The 18,310-nt window shown below is 59.1% G+C and overlaps 2 protein-coding genes across 6 annotated transcripts; one reads left to right on the forward strand and one right to left on the reverse strand.

Moving 5' to 3' along the window:
- Positions 1 to 1,104: 1,104 nt before the first annotated feature.
- Positions 1,105 to 7,190, reverse strand: PARP3 (poly(ADP-ribose) polymerase family member 3). 5 transcript variants are annotated; one of them, XM_066245308.1, is made up of 11 exons: positions 7,045 to 7,190; positions 6,215 to 6,449; positions 5,533 to 5,658; positions 5,166 to 5,354; positions 4,816 to 4,948; positions 4,502 to 4,734; positions 4,120 to 4,266; positions 3,825 to 3,911; positions 3,390 to 3,567; positions 2,084 to 2,239; positions 1,105 to 1,570 (listed from the first exon to the last, which is right to left on the reverse strand). In XM_066245308.1, exons 2-11 carry the CDS (start codon positions 6,392 to 6,394, stop codon positions 1,380 to 1,382), a joined length of 1,620 nt encoding a protein of 539 aa, XP_066101405.1. In that variant the 5' UTR covers positions 6,395 to 6,449; positions 7,045 to 7,190; the 3' UTR covers positions 1,105 to 1,379. The 5 variants fall into 5 exon arrangements, with proteins under 5 accessions (XP_066101405.1, XP_066101406.1, XP_066101407.1 ...); XM_066245309.1 differs by having other exon boundaries at positions 7,062 to 7,165; XM_066245310.1 differs by lacking the exon at positions 7,045 to 7,190 and adding an exon at positions 6,789 to 6,992.
- Positions 7,191 to 7,858: 668 nt separating this feature from the next.
- RRP9 (ribosomal RNA processing 9, U3 small nucleolar RNA binding protein) lies at positions 7,859 to 15,428 on the forward strand. Its single transcript, XM_066244597.1, has 15 exons — positions 7,859 to 7,996; positions 8,326 to 8,408; positions 11,144 to 11,247; positions 11,585 to 11,652; positions 11,732 to 11,773; positions 12,049 to 12,175; positions 12,778 to 12,902; positions 12,983 to 13,075; positions 13,455 to 13,555; positions 13,633 to 13,767; positions 13,841 to 13,903; positions 14,116 to 14,261; positions 14,340 to 14,419; positions 15,069 to 15,142; positions 15,261 to 15,428. Exons 1-15 carry the CDS (start codon positions 7,910 to 7,912, stop codon positions 15,352 to 15,354), a joined length of 1,422 nt encoding a protein of 473 aa, XP_066100694.1. The 5' UTR covers positions 7,859 to 7,909; the 3' UTR covers positions 15,355 to 15,428.
- Positions 15,429 to 18,310: the final 2,882 nt, after the last annotated feature.

An 18,310-nucleotide genomic window follows, 5' to 3' on the forward strand; every position in this document is an offset into this window, starting at 1 on the left:
GATGGCAGAAAGCCAGGAAGTGCTCAGAAATCACGGAGACACAAGAGTCAGCGTGAAGGACTCTCTGTCGGCCAGGTCTGGGACAGTTTGAGACTCTAAATAAATAATGACAGTGATGGGGTTGTAACCAATGGCACAAAACAAGAATCTATAGATTCAAACTAATAATAGAGGGAGAGGAATATGAATTAATAAGCATAAAAAAGAAATCATGGAGTTAGGAAACTGCTGTTTGCCACCACCCTTAGCAACAGCCCATTCAGGTTATTGATTGAAGCAAAAATCGTCAATGAATTTTCAAGCTTGTGGGTGGCAGTTGATGAGGAACGGAACATTTATCTCTCCAATTATTTTACCCATAGATTACTGAGTACAAATGGGAGAAATGGTAACTTTCCAGTGGAGAGACCCCTGGTGGCACCGCCATAATGAAGCAATCAAAGTTAGTCACCTTGTTGGTGACAAGTCCCTCCTAACAGAAGAAGAATGTCCCGAGGAGGCATCAATCATGTGTTCCATTGCCACCCAAACTGCAGTACCTGAATCTGGTCATGACAAAACATCAGACACACTGAGACTGAGGGACAGTCTACACAACACCTGACCTGTGCTCTTCAGGAGTGCCAAGAATGTCAAAGGCATGGGAGAAAAAAAAATGTCTGAGGAAAGGTTTCAGCTTCAAGGAGACTAAAGGAACATGATGACTAGACGCTGTGCATGACCCTGGGCTGGGTCGTGACCTGCTCTCTCACACCCACACCCTTGTGTCAGGACAGGGTCACCTGGGGTGCTAACAGCGCTTTCAGAGCTGGGCCCCTTGGGTATACGCTCAGCTCGTTTGTAAGACACGCACGTGGGTGCCAAGACACGAGCAATGCTTGGTTGGCCTGGCCCTCTGGGCTAATGGCCAGAATCAGCAGGTGGGTCCCCAAATGACCAACAGTTCTGAGTTGATGGTGAGGGTCGCCCTCGGAGGCTCAAGGATTACAGGAGGTGGGTTGTTGCAGTGATGGACGTCGATGGACCAGGGTGGGGGTGAGTGTGAGGCTGGGGTTCCGTGTGCGGGGGTGGGTCACCGGAGCACAGACAAACAGAGCCAGGGGGTGAGCGAGCAGTGTTTAATAAGCATGGCTGTGCGCGCCTCAAGTTCAGCCTATGTTGGTGATCATACCTCTTTTAAATAGACAGTCTGGGCCCAGGTAGATATAGGGTCTGATCCACTCTCAGGCTGTGCCCCTTGAGCTGCACAGCCTTGAACAGGCTCCTGTGTTGTTGTCCCAGGAATAACACCAGTCCGTCACACCCAAAACCGGACGGAGGAGGAGAGACTCTGGGGCCGCAGCCAGGCCAGGGCTAACAGGGACCGGAGGAAGTGAGGATCACTGTGGGACACGGCAGGGAGATCGGAGGGCCAGCAGGTGTGGCGTGGGCCAGCAGAGGTGGGCAAGAAGGTTGTGACTGACAGTCCATCCCCAGCAGGGCGGCGGTGGGGAGGGCAGGCAGCTCAGAGCTGCACCTCCAGCAGGTAGCGCAGGCGGCACTGGCTCTCCTCGTAGATGAGGTACTCGCTCTGGGAGAATGAAGAATGGCTGAACTCTGGGCAGGGCTTGGGCTGGCCCTGGGGCACTGCCACTCGCTGGCCGTCCAGCTCCAGCTCGCTGTCCTGGGATGAATCTGCAGTGTACAGCAAGGGCCACGGGTGACCCCAAGGTCACCGGTCCTTGGCCTTACCAGTCAGTTCTGCCCCGTGTTCAACACTTCTGCCACAAGGAACACCCACACATTCCCATCTTGCCAACTTGCAAACCACCACATAGACTGGGCTTTCTGCCTGGACTATCCTCTCCCCCGTCTCTGCCTGGGAAACACCTACTCATCTTTCAATGACCAGTCAATGACACCTCTTCTTTGAAGCCCTCCTGGATACCCAGGGATGACTTGTTGAAAGACAAAGTAGATGACTGCAGCGAGGAAGCCTTTCCGCAGCCCCTTCTCCCCTCCCTCCCTCGGAAGCACCCTGGTCCCCCATCTCAGCCCCACCTCCACCCACAGGCTGCACAGCTGCTGGGGACTGGGGACTCACCAGGCTCTGTGTGGCCTCGGGCGATGACGCTGTCGAAGCCGGGGGGTGAATGCTGCAAGCTGGGATCGTCCCTGGTGATGTGGTGCTCTCTGCCCAGGGCCACCTCTCCCAGGAACATGTAGCCAATGTGCTGGGCCCCACATGACATGCCAGTAACTGGAGGCCACAGGGAGGCTCAGGCTGTGTGGCTCAGCCCTCCTGCCTGATGCCCTGACCCCCCTAGGCTGCACTGCCACTTCCTCTGGCTGCTGCCCCAGCACAGAGACGCGCCCACTCTTCCTCCACCCTTAGACATACCTGGTGTCTGGCCGTCCCCCCGTCTCTCTCCCTGGGGCCAGGCCTCTGCACCCCCACGGCCCACACCAAGGTCAGCCATGGCCTCCCGGTGGCCAGTCCAGGGCAGGGTACTTTTCCCCCGGCCCGCTCTGCTGATCTTGCCACCAGCACCCCTCACCCCTTATTCCGGGACCCCCTTGCACTGGCTCTCCTGAGGCCACTGGCCACACTTTCTTAGGCGCCCCTGCCCTTCTGCCAGAACCCTCGGCCTTGGGCAGCTTCAGACATCCGGGAACCTCAGCGCCATCTGCCCTTGGACTGTGCTGTCTTGGCTATGTGGGAGGCGGTGGTCTCCACGGATGGGGTTAGCCTGGGCTGAGGAGCCGGTCTGGTGAGGTCACCTCAGTGAAGACACCTCTGGACCGAAACTTGGGGGTCACTAGAGATACCTTTGACCCTTTTGCACGTGCTGCCGTCCCGCCTCCTCCCTCTCCCTCTCCTGGATACCCTCCTCTCCCACCTCCTCTGCCCTGGGCTGGGTGCCCGTCACGTCTGCCCGAGGAGAGCACCGCCTCCCCGCGGCCTCTGGTGTCTGCCACCCTCCAGTGGCTACAGCCACTGAGCCCCGCTGTATCAGGTCCAGACACGCTCCCATTGCTCTCTGGGCAGGGCCCCCAGGTCCTCCGGGCCCCAGGCCGCTGCCCATACAGGCGTCTGCTCTCAGCTTTACTGTCAGGCCACACTTGGCGGTCCTGACCTGCCACAGCCTCCCAGCCTCTGTGACACCCCCTGGCTGCTTTACCTCAAAGGGTCCTCCGGCCGCCGCTCCCAGGCCTGGTCAGCATGCTCACTTAATCCCCACAGCCCCTCTAGGAAGCCCGAGTGCCCCCAACCCCAGGATGCCCCACGAGTGCTCTGGTCAGTCCCCACTCAAGGGTTTCTCTCCCGGCTCCTCCACAGACTGGGTCAACTCCGGGCCAGACCCACCAACCCCCAGGCCCAGCCAGGGTTTGGCCTCGGGCCGCCTCACCATAGCTGGCCGACTTGCTGTTCTCCGAGGCAAAGTAGATGCCCTTGCCCACGCGGCCGCCGGAATGTGGCATGATGCGGAGCCCACTGGTGAGGATGGCGGCCACCACAGCCACGTTGGTGCCATGCCACAGCAGCTTCCGGTTATCCAGCTGGGAGTGGGCCTGGAACCTATCTCCCTGAGGGGCGGAGGTGAAAAACGGGGGAGCCATGCCGGCCCCGCTCGGGTGCTTCTCCCTGCCATCCAGAGAGTCTGACCGGGGCCTGGGGTCCCGCTGGCCGCTCACACCCTCGGGCATACACTCACAAGACCCAGGCCCGGTGGACACCGGCAGAGTTGCTAAGACAACTCAGGCAGGGACACATAAGTTGAGATCATCTCCCTAAGAGTCAGAGCGGAGATGAGGAAGGGAGGGCGTTGGGGATGCTCCCTCACCTCCCCTTCTCGGTCCACTCTCCAAACGTGCTGAAGAACAGGGCGCCTGTGGCTGTTGCCCGTCTGTTGTAAGTAGGTGTGGATCATCTGCGGGGAGAGCAGACTCTTGGGGGCCCAGGGCGAGGGACGTGTGGGTGACCCCCCGCCAGCCCCCTCCCCACCCCGAGCTCTCCTCAAGCCCCAAGGACACAGAGAGAGGAGGCTGAGGGCGAGGGACTGCTCTGGGCGCAGAGGGCAGCAGGCCGGTGCCCACCGTCAGCCTGGCTCCCCTGTGTACAAGCCTGGCCCAGCCCACCTTGTACTCGGGTGTCTCTGGGTCCAGCAGCTGGAGCTGGCACCTGAGGAGCTGGTAATTGCGATCCAGCGGGTGCGGCACCTCCTCCACCTTCTGCTCCTCGGGGGCTGCCTGCAGGGTCTGGGCCAGCTCGATGTCCGCCAGCACCTGCGGCGAGGGGCACTGGCAGCTCCTCCGCCCACTCGACCTCTCACCTCCCCTCCCCCTCCCACATGACTGCGACCACGGCCACCCCCCTTGCCCAGAGTCTACCTGCTCTTCCCAACCCCGGGTGTCTGCCCTGTGACCTGCACACCACAGCCCGTCTCTCCGGGCCTTCCGGGCCATCTGTCCCCCATCTCCCTGGCCCAGTCTGTCGGGGGGCCCAGCCGCCAGCCCTCACCAGCAGCATGTCCTTCTTGGCCTGCAGCAACTCGAGGGAGTCGATGGGCGGGGGCCGGTGGCGGCGGAAGTTGTGGGGAATGACGGTGTAGAAGTGCGAGGACAGCTCCTCCAGGCTGCGGTCCCTGTCCCCCTCTGCAGGGGCTCTCAGGGCCGCCTCCAGGGCCTCCAGGGCCTCAAAGCCACGAGCGATCTGCTGCTTGCTCAGCTTTCCCAGGGGCATCTTCTTCACGTCTAGGGGGTGCGGAGAGTGGGGAGACTCAGCCCCCGGCCCCTGCCGGCCCCCCGCCCCCCTGCCGGTCTCCCTGCCCTCACCCAGGTTCATGAGGGCCATGGCGTCCCTGAACATGTCCTTGCTGAAGATGTTGGTGATGAGCTTCTGCGTGGCCGGGTCCAGGGAGCAGGGCCGCACCCGCTGACCCACAGTCTTCACTGGGCCTCCGTCCACCTAGAGGCAGAGGGCTCATGTGGAGGGGAGCGGCTGGGCGGGCACCTGTGCCTGGAGCAGGGCCGGGCACTAGCCCGGCGTTGGCCAGACCGCGGCCGGTGGGGGGGCCCGTGCCCGAGGCTGCGCAGCGCGCTGGCCAGAGCAGAGCCCAGCTGGCTGGCGGGGTCTGCCCGTCCCCTCCCTCAGCCCGGCCGCCCGCGCTCCCTGGCCACTTCACCTTCACCACGGCTTCCTGGGCCTCGTCCTCCCCGTGCACTTCGATCAGCGTGTACTTGCCCGGGTGGGCCACAAAGGAGTCCCGCTCCGCCCAGCTGTTCTTGGTCTTGTCCCGAAACTTCTTCTCAAAGTCTTTCTTCGCGTCCTCCAGTGACGCGAAGGGGGTGAGCTTCGACTGGCCCACCTCTCCCTGCAATCGACGGCCTTCAGCGGGGTGCCCGCCACGACCCCTGCTGGCCTCTGCCGGCCAGGCCCCGTGCCAAGCGCCTGGGAGGGTCAGCGTCTGTGACCTTCTGGCCTGAGTGCACTGTGGGGACCCTGGGTAGCAGGGAGAGGGGCGGGCAGGCGGGAGCAGGGCGGGCACTCACCACGCGGCCCCAGCGGTTCCAGCAGAGGAAGCGGTCGCCGTCTTGCAGCAGCTGGATGATGTAGAATTTGTTGTTGTTGTTCCCGATGTTGGTCTGGTTCAGGGTGCAGTCATAGTCTCCATATACCTGGGTGGCAGGGGGCCTGGGCAGGGCAGGCTGGTGGGGGCTGCCCCTGGGTGGGCCAGCTTACCCAGCCGTACCCTGACAGCACGGGGGCACCAGAGGAGGCCCTGTCTGGGAAGGCTTGAAGAGGTCCTGATTCTGTCCTGGGGGACGAAGTCTGAGGAGACATGGCTAAACCTGGGCAGTGGGGAGAGGTTCTGGGGGGACACAACTGGGCCCACAGCCCTGCCCTATGAGGGATCTCAGCGGGAGATAGGCCTGTCCTGTGGGGCTGGTCTGAGGGAGCATAGGTGAGCCCTGGGGAGACTCAGGGGGTCAAAGCCCTGCTTTAAGTGTGGCAGGGAGAGGCCTGGGCAGCTCAGGTGCCCGCCCTGTGGTCTAAGCACAGAAACGACTGGTCCAGATCTGATAGGATGTAGCCCTGCCTGATCTTTGGAGTCTTGGGAGTTGGCTTCCTTGGGAGCCTAGAGCTATGTGGCCAGAGCCAAGCCCCAGTGGGGAGGGGAGGAGGTGGAGTGTATCTATACCTAGGAGGTTGCAGGCTCCCGAGCAGGCTTACCTGGGCGCCGGGGCTGCGGCTGAGTGGACACGAGGGGTCCACTCGGATTATGCGCTTCTCTGCGGGTGCGGCTCTGAGGGCCTCAGCGGTGGAGTGGAAACTGTCCTCTTCTACCCCCGGCCGTCCCTTCTTCTTCTCAGGGCCCTCCTGCTGCACAGGGGCCTTGCGCTTGGGAGCCATGGCTGTTTTGGAGTGCCAAGAGGGGCTTCAGGCTTCCAGGACCTCTGGGACCCACCTGTTGGGTGCAGAGGCAACTTGGCTCACTCTGGGTTTGCCCTCTGGTGAGCTGCCACTCTCTCCACCTGCCTCCATTCCCTATTCCAGCCCCAGGCCAAAACCAGTTCTTTGCACCCCAGACATATCCCTTTCTGTGGTCATAGGGGTCAGGCTGGGACCCTGTCTGTCTGCCTACTTTGGTCAAGGAAGAGTGATTTCTTCTGGTTTCGTTTCTCCAGTATGTCCCAGCTGGTGCAGAAAGTGAAAGGAGAATGTTCCTTCCCACATAGGCTGCCTTCTCCCTCCAGAGTCCTCTCTGGGCTCTGCCTGCTCCTCCCCCTTCTCAGCTGCCTCTGACCTGCACTTGAGATGGATGCTGGGCTGAGTCATGCCAGCTACCCAGGAGAGGGTAGTGGCTGCCGGGGGCAGTACTCCTGGGGCCGGATCTGTTCCTCCAGAGCTTGGGACCCAGTGACACAGAAACCCTGCCCAGTGAGCTCAGTAGTTCTGAGGTGCCCGCCAGGGTCCCAGGTCAGAGGCCTTGAATTGTCAGTGGGAGAGGGCAGCTCCACCCTGCCCTGAGAAGATGGTGGGCAGGGCCATAGGGGACTCACCCAAGAGAAACAGAGACCTGAAAGAGAAGGTGGCCACGGGGCCCAGTATCAGGACCTCCTAAAGCTGTCCCAGTTCTAGGGGCCTTTCTAGCAACCCTCTGTAAGCCTTAAGTGTGACTTAGGGAGGGACTTCCCGACAATCGCCAGAGGCGGGGAAAAAGGAGGTGAGGTGGTGTAGGATTCCAGCTCTTTGGCCACCAGTCGGTTGAGTCAGAGGCTGAGTCAGGCCTAGGCCTGCGGCCTGTCCCACGGAGGGGTGGACACTGGATCAAGTCACTGCCAAGGCCCAGAGGACTGACGCGCTCTTAGGGCTGCGCCTTTGGCCTGAGGCATACAATTCGTGTCCACCGGTTGCCCAGTGACCTTGGGTCTAGGTGCAAACACTGCCCTCCCTTTCTCCGGGGCTGCCTGGGTCACCCCTCCAGTTATCTAGTGCGACTGGTAGACTCTCGTTCCCGCCCCTGACAGGGTGGAGTCACATTGCGGGACTCGAAACCCCGTCTCTCTGGCGCCCCCCAGTGTTCAAGGGGCGAAAACGCAGAAGAGGCTCTGGGGTTCGCCTATCCTTATACGTCCGCTAAGGAGCAGTACGCATGCGCCACAGCTTTGGGCCGGAAGAGTCGGGAACAGGTTTGCTGCCGACTGGAGTCCGGAGCGGGAGCCTATGGGAACCCTAGGAGGCGTGGCCACAGTCGTTTACCCTATGGGTGCTTGGGGGCGTGACAGAACCTATCGAAGGACCCAATGGGGCCGTGGGAGGCGGGGCGGTGGGGGCCTATCAGGGCGCGGAGTGTTGCCAGGCCCGCCTGCATTCAGCCACCACGTGAGTCCTTCAGCGGCGGCTGCACCACACACGGTGGGCAGCATGTCAGCTACAGCGGTGGTACGAAAGCGGGCAAAGCCGGCCTCGGGGTCCCGTGCCGGTGCCGGGGCGGGCAAGCGGCGGCGTAAGGTGAGCATGACGCTTCTGCGGCCCTCCGATCCACGTGCTACTGGAACCACCATCATCCCTTCCCATCCCTTCCTCGGCCCTCTCCCCGGCCCTTCTCCCGGGACTCCAGCTGGAGTCACCTTCGTGTCTCTCTCTCTCTCTCTCTCTCTCTCTCTCTCTCTCTCTCTCTCTCTCTCTCTCTCCACCTGCCATATCATGGAAGGCCTTGCCCTTGAGCCAGAGGCCACCACCTTTCCCAGTCCCACGGCTTCGAGAGACCGCGAGGGGCCCTTGGTCAGTGTCGGAGTGGTCGGGACCCCTGACCAAAGAAAGAATCATGTAATTCCCAGGCCGACTCTGCTGGGGACAGGAGCAAGTTCAAAAGTGGCAGCAAGATGAATGAGGAGATCTCCAGCGACTCCGAGAGTGAGAGGTGAGCTCTGCCTTCCACTTAGTGGAAGGGAACACTGGCCCATAGTGTATGGAAGTCTCAGTGGATTGGGGCACAGCTGGGCCTAGAACCCAGAACTCTCAGGGGCCCTTGGTACTCAGATCTTGACTCTTTCCTCCAGTATCTGATCCTGAGAAATACCGTCTCCTTCCTCGCAGGGTCTCTATGTGGGGAGAGGACCCCCCTGCAGCCCCAATGGGAGACCAATGAGTCCTTTCTGGCTCATGTATTCCTCACCTGAGTTAGTCATTTCTTTGGTTTCCTTCCTTCTTCCCTCCCTCCCTCCCTGAGCACAGGCTGGACTGATGTGGAAGGGGACAGGGACACAAGAAAGGCTGGCTAGTTTTTCATTCTTTTTTCCTACAATTTCACAATTACTGGTCTCCCTCCTGACTCTCAAAAGAGGCCAGGCACTAGCTTCACTTTTGAGAGTACAGAGATGAGCAGGCAGGTGAAGATGGAATGTGTTGTACTGGGCTGTGTGTTGTGGGAACAGGGGAGGGGACATTTGAATAAGGCCTGGAGAGATGAGGAGGAGTCCCTCATGGAAACCTAGGGAAGGCATTCAGGGATCTGGGAGAAGTCTGGGGTGTAAGTGTGCCAGGATGGGAGGTGGGGAGGATGGAAGGCCAGGTGGTGGATGATTCCAGCTTGCAGGGGGCTTTGAATACCTCCCTCATTCTGCATGTGACAGGGTGGAGCATGTGGCAGTGTCTCAAAGGGAGCTAGCAAAGTGTCAGGCTTGGCCCTGCGGATTGGAAGTTATAACAGGCAGTCCTGGTGCCTGTTTTAAGAGTTGCTTTTGGAAATTTTGCTTTGAAAATTGAGTATGTGTTGGCCTTAATCTGCTCACAGAAAGACTTAAACTACTTTTCTTAGTTCTAAGGTTACTGTGGGTGGGTGGGTGCCAAGCCCTCTGCTAAGCACTTTTAAATACTTCAAAAATGTGTTGTAAAACATGTCAGATACAGAAGAGTTAATGAAATGCATTTGTCCTATAGAGAAGGATGAGGATATGATGAACCTTGGTGCACCCACCACTGAGATGAAGAAGTAGACCATTTGCAGAAACTTAGAAGTGCCAAATGCTATTCTTCACCTGAGTTACAGTCATTTCTTTGGTTTCCTTCCTTCTTCCCTCCCTCCCTCCCTTCCTCCTTCCCTCCTTCCCTTCTTCCTTCTCTTTTTCCTTTTTTCCTTTTCTCATTCAGGTATAATTTACATATAGGAACATTCACCTTTTTAGTGTACAGTCCTGTGGGTTTTGACAGATACACACCACAGTGAAGGTAGAGAAGAGTTTCGTCACCCTCCAGAATTCCCCCTTCTCCTTTGTCATCGGTTCTTTTCCCCTCCCATTGCCACTATTCCTAGAGTTTTGCCTTCTCCCGGATATTATATGGGTGGAATTATACGGCGCATGACTAACTTCCTTTCATTTTCTTTAGAGTTCTGACTGCCATATGTGAACCCCTAACGAATAGATTGATTAACTTGGGTCAACTGAATAGAAGTTCTGGTCTTGGCTGTGTAAGATACTAACTGGTCTCTGGAGCATGGTGTGGCCTTGAGAGTTCCCAAGATCTTTCTGGGAAAGTCACGGGCAAGGTTGTGGCTGAGTCCCGGGAACCAGCTGGGGCACCTGGCAGGGGCTAGAGTTCTGAAAATGTGTGATCGGGGGACGGGCTGCCCTGCGTTTAGGAGACTTGTCTTGAGTGAAGTGAGCATCTCAGCGGGCCCCGGGACTGGGGTGTAGAGGAAAAGCGGGCACTGCACCAACACTAGGTCCAGCCAAGGCCGGTGAAGCTTCCCTGCTATCCCGTCCTCAGGGTAGAGGACAGTGCCGTGCCAGTGAGGTGGTGACAGGCCCAGCGGGTCTGCCTCTCAGGTCCTTGCATTGGCTGCTCCCCACGTCTGGGGGTGGCGGTGGTTCTGGGAGCTGCTGTCCCTGCTCTCCGTGTTGGGTCTTCTGTTTCCCGTGCTGACCTCCTTCCTCTGCCCTCCTGTTGGCGAGCACACCCTCCATCCTTGAAAGGCCAATTCTGTGGCACTTTGGACACTTGCCAGTACCTTGTCATTGATGGTGTAAGTGGCGTGGAATTCCGGGGGTTAGCACTTCAGGATTTTGTGTGTGTGGAATGTGTCTCCCTGCTGCCAGGGTTGCTGTTGAGATGTCTGAAGCCATGTTGATTCCTGACCCCTTAAGACCTGATTTTTCTCAGGAGCCTGTAGACCAGTGGTTCTCAACCTTTCTAATTTAGCCGTGACCCCGCAATACAGTTCCTCATGTTGCGGTGACCCCAAACCAAAAAATAATTTTGGTGGCTACTTCATAACTGTAATTTTGCTACAGTTATGATTTGGAATGTAAATACCTGATATGCATTATGTATTTTCCGATGGCTTTAGGTGACCCCGTTGGGGTCGCAACCCACAGGTTGAGAACCGCTGCTGTAGACCCTTCTTTCCCTCCAGAGTTGAGTGGTTTCACAGTGATCTCTCTGGGCTTGGGTCTGTTTTCACGCTTCCGTCAGGCAGTGGGTGGTCCCTTTGGTAAATCACTTCTTCAGTTTTCTGCTCCTGTAAGCTTTGGGCGTGAGAGTGGGCGGGGGGTGGGGGCAGGGACTGGTGGGGAAGTGGCCAGGAGGCACGGTCCTAGTGTCCGAACTGGAGGAGTGGGGTGAGCCCCCTCGGACCCAGCCCCCTGCTCCCCACAGCGTGGCTCCCAGGAGGACAGAGGAGCAGGAGGAGCTGGAGGAGACCGCACAGGAGAAGAAGCTGCGCTTGGCCAAGCTCTACCTGGAGCAGCTCAGGCAGCAGGGTGAGCCTGTGAGCAGGGAGGGGAGGGGCAGAGCCTGGGCCACGCCTGCCGCTGCCCCTGCCACTGGACGGGTGACTGACACAGGAACCCAGTGCCTGTTGGGGCTGTTGGTGCTGGCTGCCCTGTGGGAGGGTGGCCAGAGCTCTAGCGGGCTTCCTGGGTGGGCTGGACCTTCAGGGGGCTTTATACAGATCTGATAAGTAAAGGCAGAGGGTGGGCGGGAGGAAAGTCCTGCCTCTCCCTCCCCTGTGCCCGTGGATACAGCCTATGTTTGGGGCCCAGGACTGAGGTGGTGAGGTCTGGGCTGGGTTTACTTGGTCTGCTCTACCCTTCACAGAGGAGGAGAAGGCTGAAGCCCGCGAGTTTGAGGAGGACCAGGTGGCGGGGCGCCTGAAGGATGACGTGGTGCGTGTGGTGGAAAAATGTGGGGGGGCGGGGGGGCTGGTCTGGTTCCTGGGCCCTCACCCCGGTCCTCTCCCTCCAGCTCGAGCAGAGGGGCAGGCTGCAGAAGTCAGTGGCAAAGGAGGTGAGTAGGCGGGGTGCTTTGGAGTAAGATTTGAGGGAATGGGTGTTTCCACCTGGGTTGATGGGCAGATGGCCCAACTGGGGATTCAGGCTACAGGGTCTTTTCTTGGGAGCATGGCGGATACTAGGACAGACAGGGTCAGTTCCAGTTTCCGTCTGGTCAGGGAGGCAGAAAAGGATGGTGTGAGCATGCGTGCGTGTGTGTGTGAGAGCGTGCCTGCATGCATGTAGGGGCTTCCTACCCCCAGTTGCAGTGACCCAGCCCTGCCCACCCAGATCCAGGCTCCGTCCCCAGCCGACATTCGAGTCTTACGGGGCCACCAGCTCTCCATCACGTGTTTGGTTATCACCCCCGATGACTTAGCCATCTTTTCTGCCGCCAAAGACTGCACCATTATTAAGTGTGAGTAAGGGCCCGAGTCAGGGTGCAGCCCCCGGGGCTCACCTGGGAGGGCTGGTCTGGGAGGAAGGAGAAAGCAGGGCAAACTAAGGCCCAGTGGGGAAGCTTCTAGAGACAGGTTTGCTCCCGAAGAAGTGCTTCTGGGTGACAGCGGCGGCTTCTGCCTGGGAATGGGGCTTGTGAGCTCCCTGTCACTGTCACTGGACACGAGCGAGCCGTGGTGGGATGATGGTTTCGTGGGAATCCGTGCTGCTGGTGAGCAGCCAGACCAGAGGACCCTTGAGGCTCTGCACCGTCCTGGGACGACTTCCTGGTCTTCCACGGCGCCCAGCCTCCTCCACCCACAACCGTAACAGGACGGACTTGAACCATCAGTCCCGCAGCACTTTCCTCTCCCTTCTCCGGGCTTCACGGCTGCCCTTCAGTGTTACTGTTCCCACTTGACAGATGAGGAAAGCGAGGTGACCTGTCCAGGGGCTCACAGTGGCTGAGCCCGGTCTGAGCTGAGGGCAGGACTTCCCCCGTGGCTCCGTGCTGCCGTCGAGGGGCTTGTCGGCCAGCTCTGCCCCCTCTCCCAGTAGCCTCTTTATTCCCTCCGTTGTCAGGGAGTGTGGAGAGTGGACGGAAGCTTCACGTGATCCCACGGGCCAAGAAGGGAGCTGAGGGGCAGCCCCCTGGCCACAGCAGCCACGTCCTCTGCATGGCCATCTCCTCCGACGGCAAATACCTCGTGAGGCAGGGTGGACCCTGGGGCTGGTGGGAGTCTGGGCACACAGCGGGTGCCTGTGGCCATTGTCCTTCTCCCCACAGGCGTCGGGCGACCGCAGCAAGCTCATTCTCGTCTGGGAGGCCCAGAGCTGCAGGCACCTGCACACCTTCACTGGGCACCGGGACGCTGTGTCGGTGAGCGGCTGGGCCTCCTGGGGCGGACACTGGTCGGGCGCCTGAGTGGTCCGGCTCGGTGCTGGACCCTGGGGCGTGAGGTGAATGAGGCAGAGGCTTCCCGTCCTCAGGGAACCTGCACTCTGGCTTAGCGAGCGGCATTGTCAGAGTCACGAATGGGGCAAAGAGAGAGCTGGGGGACTGAGCTGAGCTCGCCAGGGAGCGGGAGGCCCTGAGAAGTCTGCAGCTGTTCCGGGGCGGGTGCGGCAGGGGAACAGGCCCTGCAATGCTGGCTCCCTGTGCCATTTGACTTGCTTTTCAGGAAGTCCCTCTCTGGGCCTGGCCTCTCTGTCACCTGCTGTAGTCCAGGCCCCTTTGCCCTCTCTCTGTGCACCCCTAGGGGCTGGCATTCCGCAGGGGTACCCACCAGCTCTACAGCACGTCCCATGATCGCTCTGTGAAGGTGTGGAACGTGGCGGAGAACTCCTACGTGGAGACGCTGTGAGTGTGCGTGGGGAAGGTGCGCGGGAGCACGTGTGCACGTTCACAGGTGACCCCGTCCTCTCTTTTCCCTCCAGTTTCGGGCACCAGGATGCGGTGGCTGCACTGGATGCCCTGAGCAGGGAGTGCTGTGTGACAGCGGGGGGCCGAGACGGGACCCTGCGGGTGTGGAAGATCCCAGAAGAGTCCCAGCTGGTCTTCTATGGCCACCAGTAAGGCAGCGGTGTGGGCAGGGCTCTGTGGGCGGGGCTGGCAGGGCCACACCCCTCACTGCTTCTTTCTCAGGGGCTCCATCGACAGTGTCCAGCTCATCAATGAGGAGCACATGGTGTCAGGCGCGGACGACGGGTAAGAGTGTGTCTCATCCCTGCCACTGCTCCTGAACTCCCTCTTCTAGTCCCCCGTGCTTGGGAGCCGTTGTAACCACTTTGCATAGCTGAGGACACTGAGGACAGGGGCCCCGGCGACCTTGTCTGCGTCCTGTGGCTGGAGTACACGTGATCCCTTTCCACATGTGGCCTGCTTCTGGCCCCTTCGCTGACTCCGCTCCCTGTCCCCAGCTCGGTGGCCTTGTGGGGCCTCTCCAAGAAGCGGCCGCTTGCGCTGCAGCGTGAGGCCCATGGGCTGCAGGGGGAGCCAGGCCTGGAGCAGCCCCTCTGGGTGTCGTCTGTGGCAGCCCTGCTCAACACGGACCTCGTGGCCACCGGTGAGTGCACTGGGCAGCAGAGAAGAGGGACCCCAGGGCGGGCTGGTGCAGGGCGCTCATGGCCTCCCGTCCCCGCAGGCTCCCACAGCTCCTGCGTGCGGCTCTGGCAGTGTGGGGAGGGCTTCCGGCGGCTGGACCCTCTGTGTGACATCCCCCTGGTGAGTGGGGCTTGACCGCCCGGCCTGTCTGCCACACTTCCCACGTCCCCTGACTGCTTTTTCCTATCAGAAGGTTCCTCCTCCGAGCAGGGCCATGTGACTTCTCTTTCTAGTTCAGCTGCTAGCACGGGGCTGGCTGGGACCCGGCTGGGACCCTCCCTCCCTCCTTCTCCCTGCGTGGGTGCTGGGGTAGGAGGTGGGGGCGGCCTGGGTGTGGGCGTGGAGGGCTGGGTCTGAGGTTCTGCCTGGGTGGGGCATGCCGACTCAGGTGACCCCGGGAAGAGTGGCAGGTCTGTCAGAGACTTGTGGTGACAGTGCAGAGCGCGGGTCAGCGGGGATGGGCGTGGGGTCTCTGAGACCCCACAGCCAGGAGCCAGGCCCTGACCAACTTGGCACGCATTGCTTCCTTAATTCTCACAAACTACTGTGAGGCTGGCATTGCTTCCTTAATTCTCACAAACTACTGCGAGGCTGGCGCTGCGCCTCCCTGTGCCACCGTGCGGAGGCTGAGGCCCTGCAGGCGGTGACAAGATGCAGAGCAGGACTGGAGCCAGGTCTGAGGCCCAGCCCTTGACTTTGATGCTCAGGCGGGGGTGGGGGGGGGCGCATCTGTTCTCAGGCCTGTGGTGCCCTCCCTCCTTGTTCTCAGGTGGGCTTCATCAACAGTCTCAAGTTCTCCAGTGCTGGGGACTTCCTGGTGGCCGGTGTAGGGCAGGAGCACAGGTATGAGGTAGCCCTGGAGGGGGAGGGGAGGAGACGGTGGCACTGACTGGCAGCTGGGTGGGAGTGGGGGTGGGGTGGGGGGCAGCCCCCAGCCTTAGCCTCTCCCTCACCCCTGCAGGCTGGGCCGGTGGTGGCGGATCAAGGAGGCTCGCAACTCTGTCTGCATCATCCCCCTCCGGAGGGCCCCCAGACCCACGGCCGTGGGCTCCTGACTTCTCTCCCCTTTATTTAAGTCCATCCCAGGCCATGCGGCCCTCTTTGTAGTAAAAGTCTTCTTTTGGGCCTCGTCTCCTGTAGCTTCTTGGGTGGGGAGGGAGGGAGGGGACTCTAGGGGGAGGCAGGGAGGGAGGGAGGGGGACGGCGGGGAGGGTGGGGTTCCGTGGGGAGAGGGGAGACTGCGGGGAGGGAGGGGACAGTGGGTCTGTGGATTTTAAAAGGCCCGGGGAGGGTCAGAACTCAGCAGTCTGTCTGTCCCACTCCTCTGCTGTCCTGAGGCTCTTGTCCTTTTCTGGGGAACTGGAGGTTGGAGCTTGCAGCTAGCTCTTGGCTGCTGGCCCCTGAATGTCCTCTCTGACCTTGTTAGGCCAGTTCCCTGCCCTCCGCTCTGGGCTGGACGGGGTCAGAAGCTACCGACCCCTCAGCTAAGGAGCCCACGGTCCACGTGTGTGTAAGGGCAGGCTTTGGGGCTGGACTGAAATGACAGCCAGGCCTCCAGGTCAGGAAGCTGGAGGGGACAGATGCCCTGAGGAGGGTGAGACCTGGTACTGTACTGCCTGCAGACACGGGAACGGCTGTGCCCTTGGTCTGAGTGACAGCCAGGCTGTGTGACCCCTCACAGCAGCAGTCCTGCCAGGTCCCTGTGTCAGGAATGCTGGGTCTTCTCGTTTTACCAGCTGGAGCTCTCTTGTGAGAGGCAGAGGGGACGGGGAGGTGGGCGGGGTGCAGCTGGGGGCACAGACAACTCTGACGTCTCGGTGGGGATGCACAGGGTTAAGGATTCTGGTCTGGCATTCCCTGGTCTGTCAGGCCCAACAGCTGAGCCTGCCGTTCGCAGAGGGCAGCGTGGGCTCCTTGGGAGGAAGCCACACAGCTTCCCTCCTACTCCTGAGCTCGTGGGGCCTCCCCCTCAGACCTGCTCCTGCCATCGGTCCCTGGGGCCAGAGGGTCTGGTTCAGAGAGAAGCCTTGAACATCCTGTATGATCAGAAGATGCTGATGGAATTCACTCCCTGTGTTCTGCCCAGACCGAGCTCACTGGTGCTCAGTGATGAGCAACATTGAAATGCCCCCAATAGATGAACCCATTTCCTTTGGACACCTTCCCAGGGAGAAATTAAAGTTGGAAGATGAAAGCCCTTGGCATTAAAACAATATAATACCTCCTATGATTTCTCCTCTCAGTCCTGGATGATCAGCTGAGACTGCCTTGCTGTAGTTGGTCTCATTTTATTTTAGTTGCTGTAAAAAACACAAAGTAGACCATCATTGATTGCTTTCTCATATGTGCCTTGACCGCGGGCCTTCAGCAGACCGAGTAACCCCTTACTGGAACCAGAGACCTTGGGTCCAAGCTCAAACCAGATGAGCCAGCGCTCAAGCTGGCGATCTCGGGGTCTCGAACCTGGGTCCTCGGCATTCCAGTCCGATGCTCTATCCACTGCGCCACTGCCTGGTCAGGCACGATGTTTTTTTTTGTTTGTTTGTTTTTTGTATTTTTCTGAAGCTGGAAATGGGGAGGCAGTCAGACTCCTGTATGCGCCCGACCGGGATCCACCCAGCATGCCCACCAGGGGGTGATGCTCTGCCCATCTGGGGCATTGCTCTGTTGCAATCAGAGCCATTCTAGCGCCTGAGGCAGAGGCCACAGAGCCATCCCCAGCGCCCAGGCCATCTTTGCTCCAATGGAGCCTTGGCTGCAGGAGGGGAAGAGAGAGACAGAGAGGAAGGAGAGGGGGAGGGTGGAGAAGCAGATGGGCGCTTCTCCTGTGTGCCCTGGCCGGGAATCGAACCCGGGACTTCTGCATGCCAGGCCGACGCTCTACCACTGAGCCAACTGTCCAGGGCCCAGGCACGATGTTTTATTTTTTTTATTTTTTTCTTTTTCATTTTTTTTTTTTTTCTGAAGCTGGAAACAGGGAGAGACAGTCAGACAGACTCCCGCATGCGCCCGACCGGGATCCACCCGGCACGCCCACCAGGGGCGACGCTCTGCCCACCAGGGGGCGATGCTCTGCCCATCCTGGGCGTCGCCATGTTGAGACCAGAGCCACTCTAGCGCCTGAGGCAGAGGCCACAGAGCCATCCCCAGCGCCCGGGCCATCTTTGCTCCAATGGAACCTTGGCTGCGGGAGGGGAAGAGAGAGACAGAGAAGAAAGCGCGGCGGAGGGTGGAGAAGCAAATGGGCGCTTCTCCTGTGTGCCCTGGCCGGGAATCGAACCCGGGTCCTCCGCACGCTAGGCTGACGCTCTACCGCTGAGCCAACCGGCCAGGGCCCGATGTTTTATTTTTAAAAAATGGCCTGACCAGCCTGAGGGCCCATGGTCAAGGCATATATGAGAAAGCAATCAATGAACAACTAAGGTGTTGCAACGCGCAATGAAAAACTAATGATTGATGCTTCTCATCTCTCTCCATTCCTGTCTGTCTGTCCCTGTCTATCCCTCTTTCTGACTCTGTAAAAAATAAATAAATAAAATTAAAAAAAAAAACTTTATATAAATGCAGTTACACAGTATGTTCTGTTTTATGTTTGGCTTTCTTTGGATATGTCTGTAAGATATATCCTTGTCACACCCAAAACTAATATAAAATATTGAATGTAAATGGTAATTGAAAAAATAATCTCCATGTCAATGCATATATCATTAATTCTTTGCTTTTTATTGTTTAACAGTATGTCATTTTGTGAGTATATTCAGTTTTTTTGTTTTTTAGTGAGAGGAGAGGAGATAGTGAAACCGACTTCCACATGTGCCCCAACCGGGGTTCACCAGACAACCCCGAGTATACTAAAAACTTATCCTTTCTTCTGCTCATAAACACTTGACTTGTTTCCAGTGTTTGGCTGTTAGGCTGCGAGCATTATAATGTTCCTGTACAAGTCTTTGTGAAGACACACTTAAATTTCTCCTGAGAGAATACCTAGGAGTGAAATGGCCAAGTCATGGA

Source organism: Saccopteryx bilineata, chromosome 10 (genome assembly GCF_036850765.1).
Source record: "Saccopteryx bilineata isolate mSacBil1 chromosome 10, mSacBil1_pri_phased_curated, whole genome shotgun sequence".
NCBI lineage: Eukaryota > Metazoa > Chordata > Mammalia > Chiroptera > Emballonuridae > Saccopteryx > Saccopteryx bilineata.

Bases quoted from the DNA above. Each gene is read 5' to 3' on its own strand.
- PARP3 (XM_066245308.1), bottom strand. From the start codon at position 6,394: ATGGCTCCCAAGCGCAAGGCCCCTGTGCAGCAGGAGGGCCCTGAGAAG. The intron at 2,240-3,389 runs GTGAGGCGGCCC...TGTGGCCTCCAG, and splicing joins CAGCAAGTCGGCCAGCTATG to TTACTGGCATGTCATGTGGG. The intron at 1,571-2,083 runs GTGAGTCCCCAG...TCATTCTCCCAG, and splicing joins CCGAGGCCACACAGAGCCTG to AGCGAGTACCTCATCTACGA.
- RRP9 (XM_066244597.1), top strand. From the start codon at position 7,910: ATGTCAGCTACAGCGGTGGTACGAAAGCGGGCAAAGCCGGCCTCGGGG. The intron at 11,653-11,731 runs GTGCGTGTGGTG...CTCTCCCTCCAG, and splicing joins GGCGCCTGAAGGATGACGTG to CTCGAGCAGAGGGGCAGGCT. The intron at 15,143-15,260 runs GTATGAGGTAGC...TCACCCCTGCAG, and splicing joins GGTGTAGGGCAGGAGCACAG to GCTGGGCCGGTGGTGGCGGA.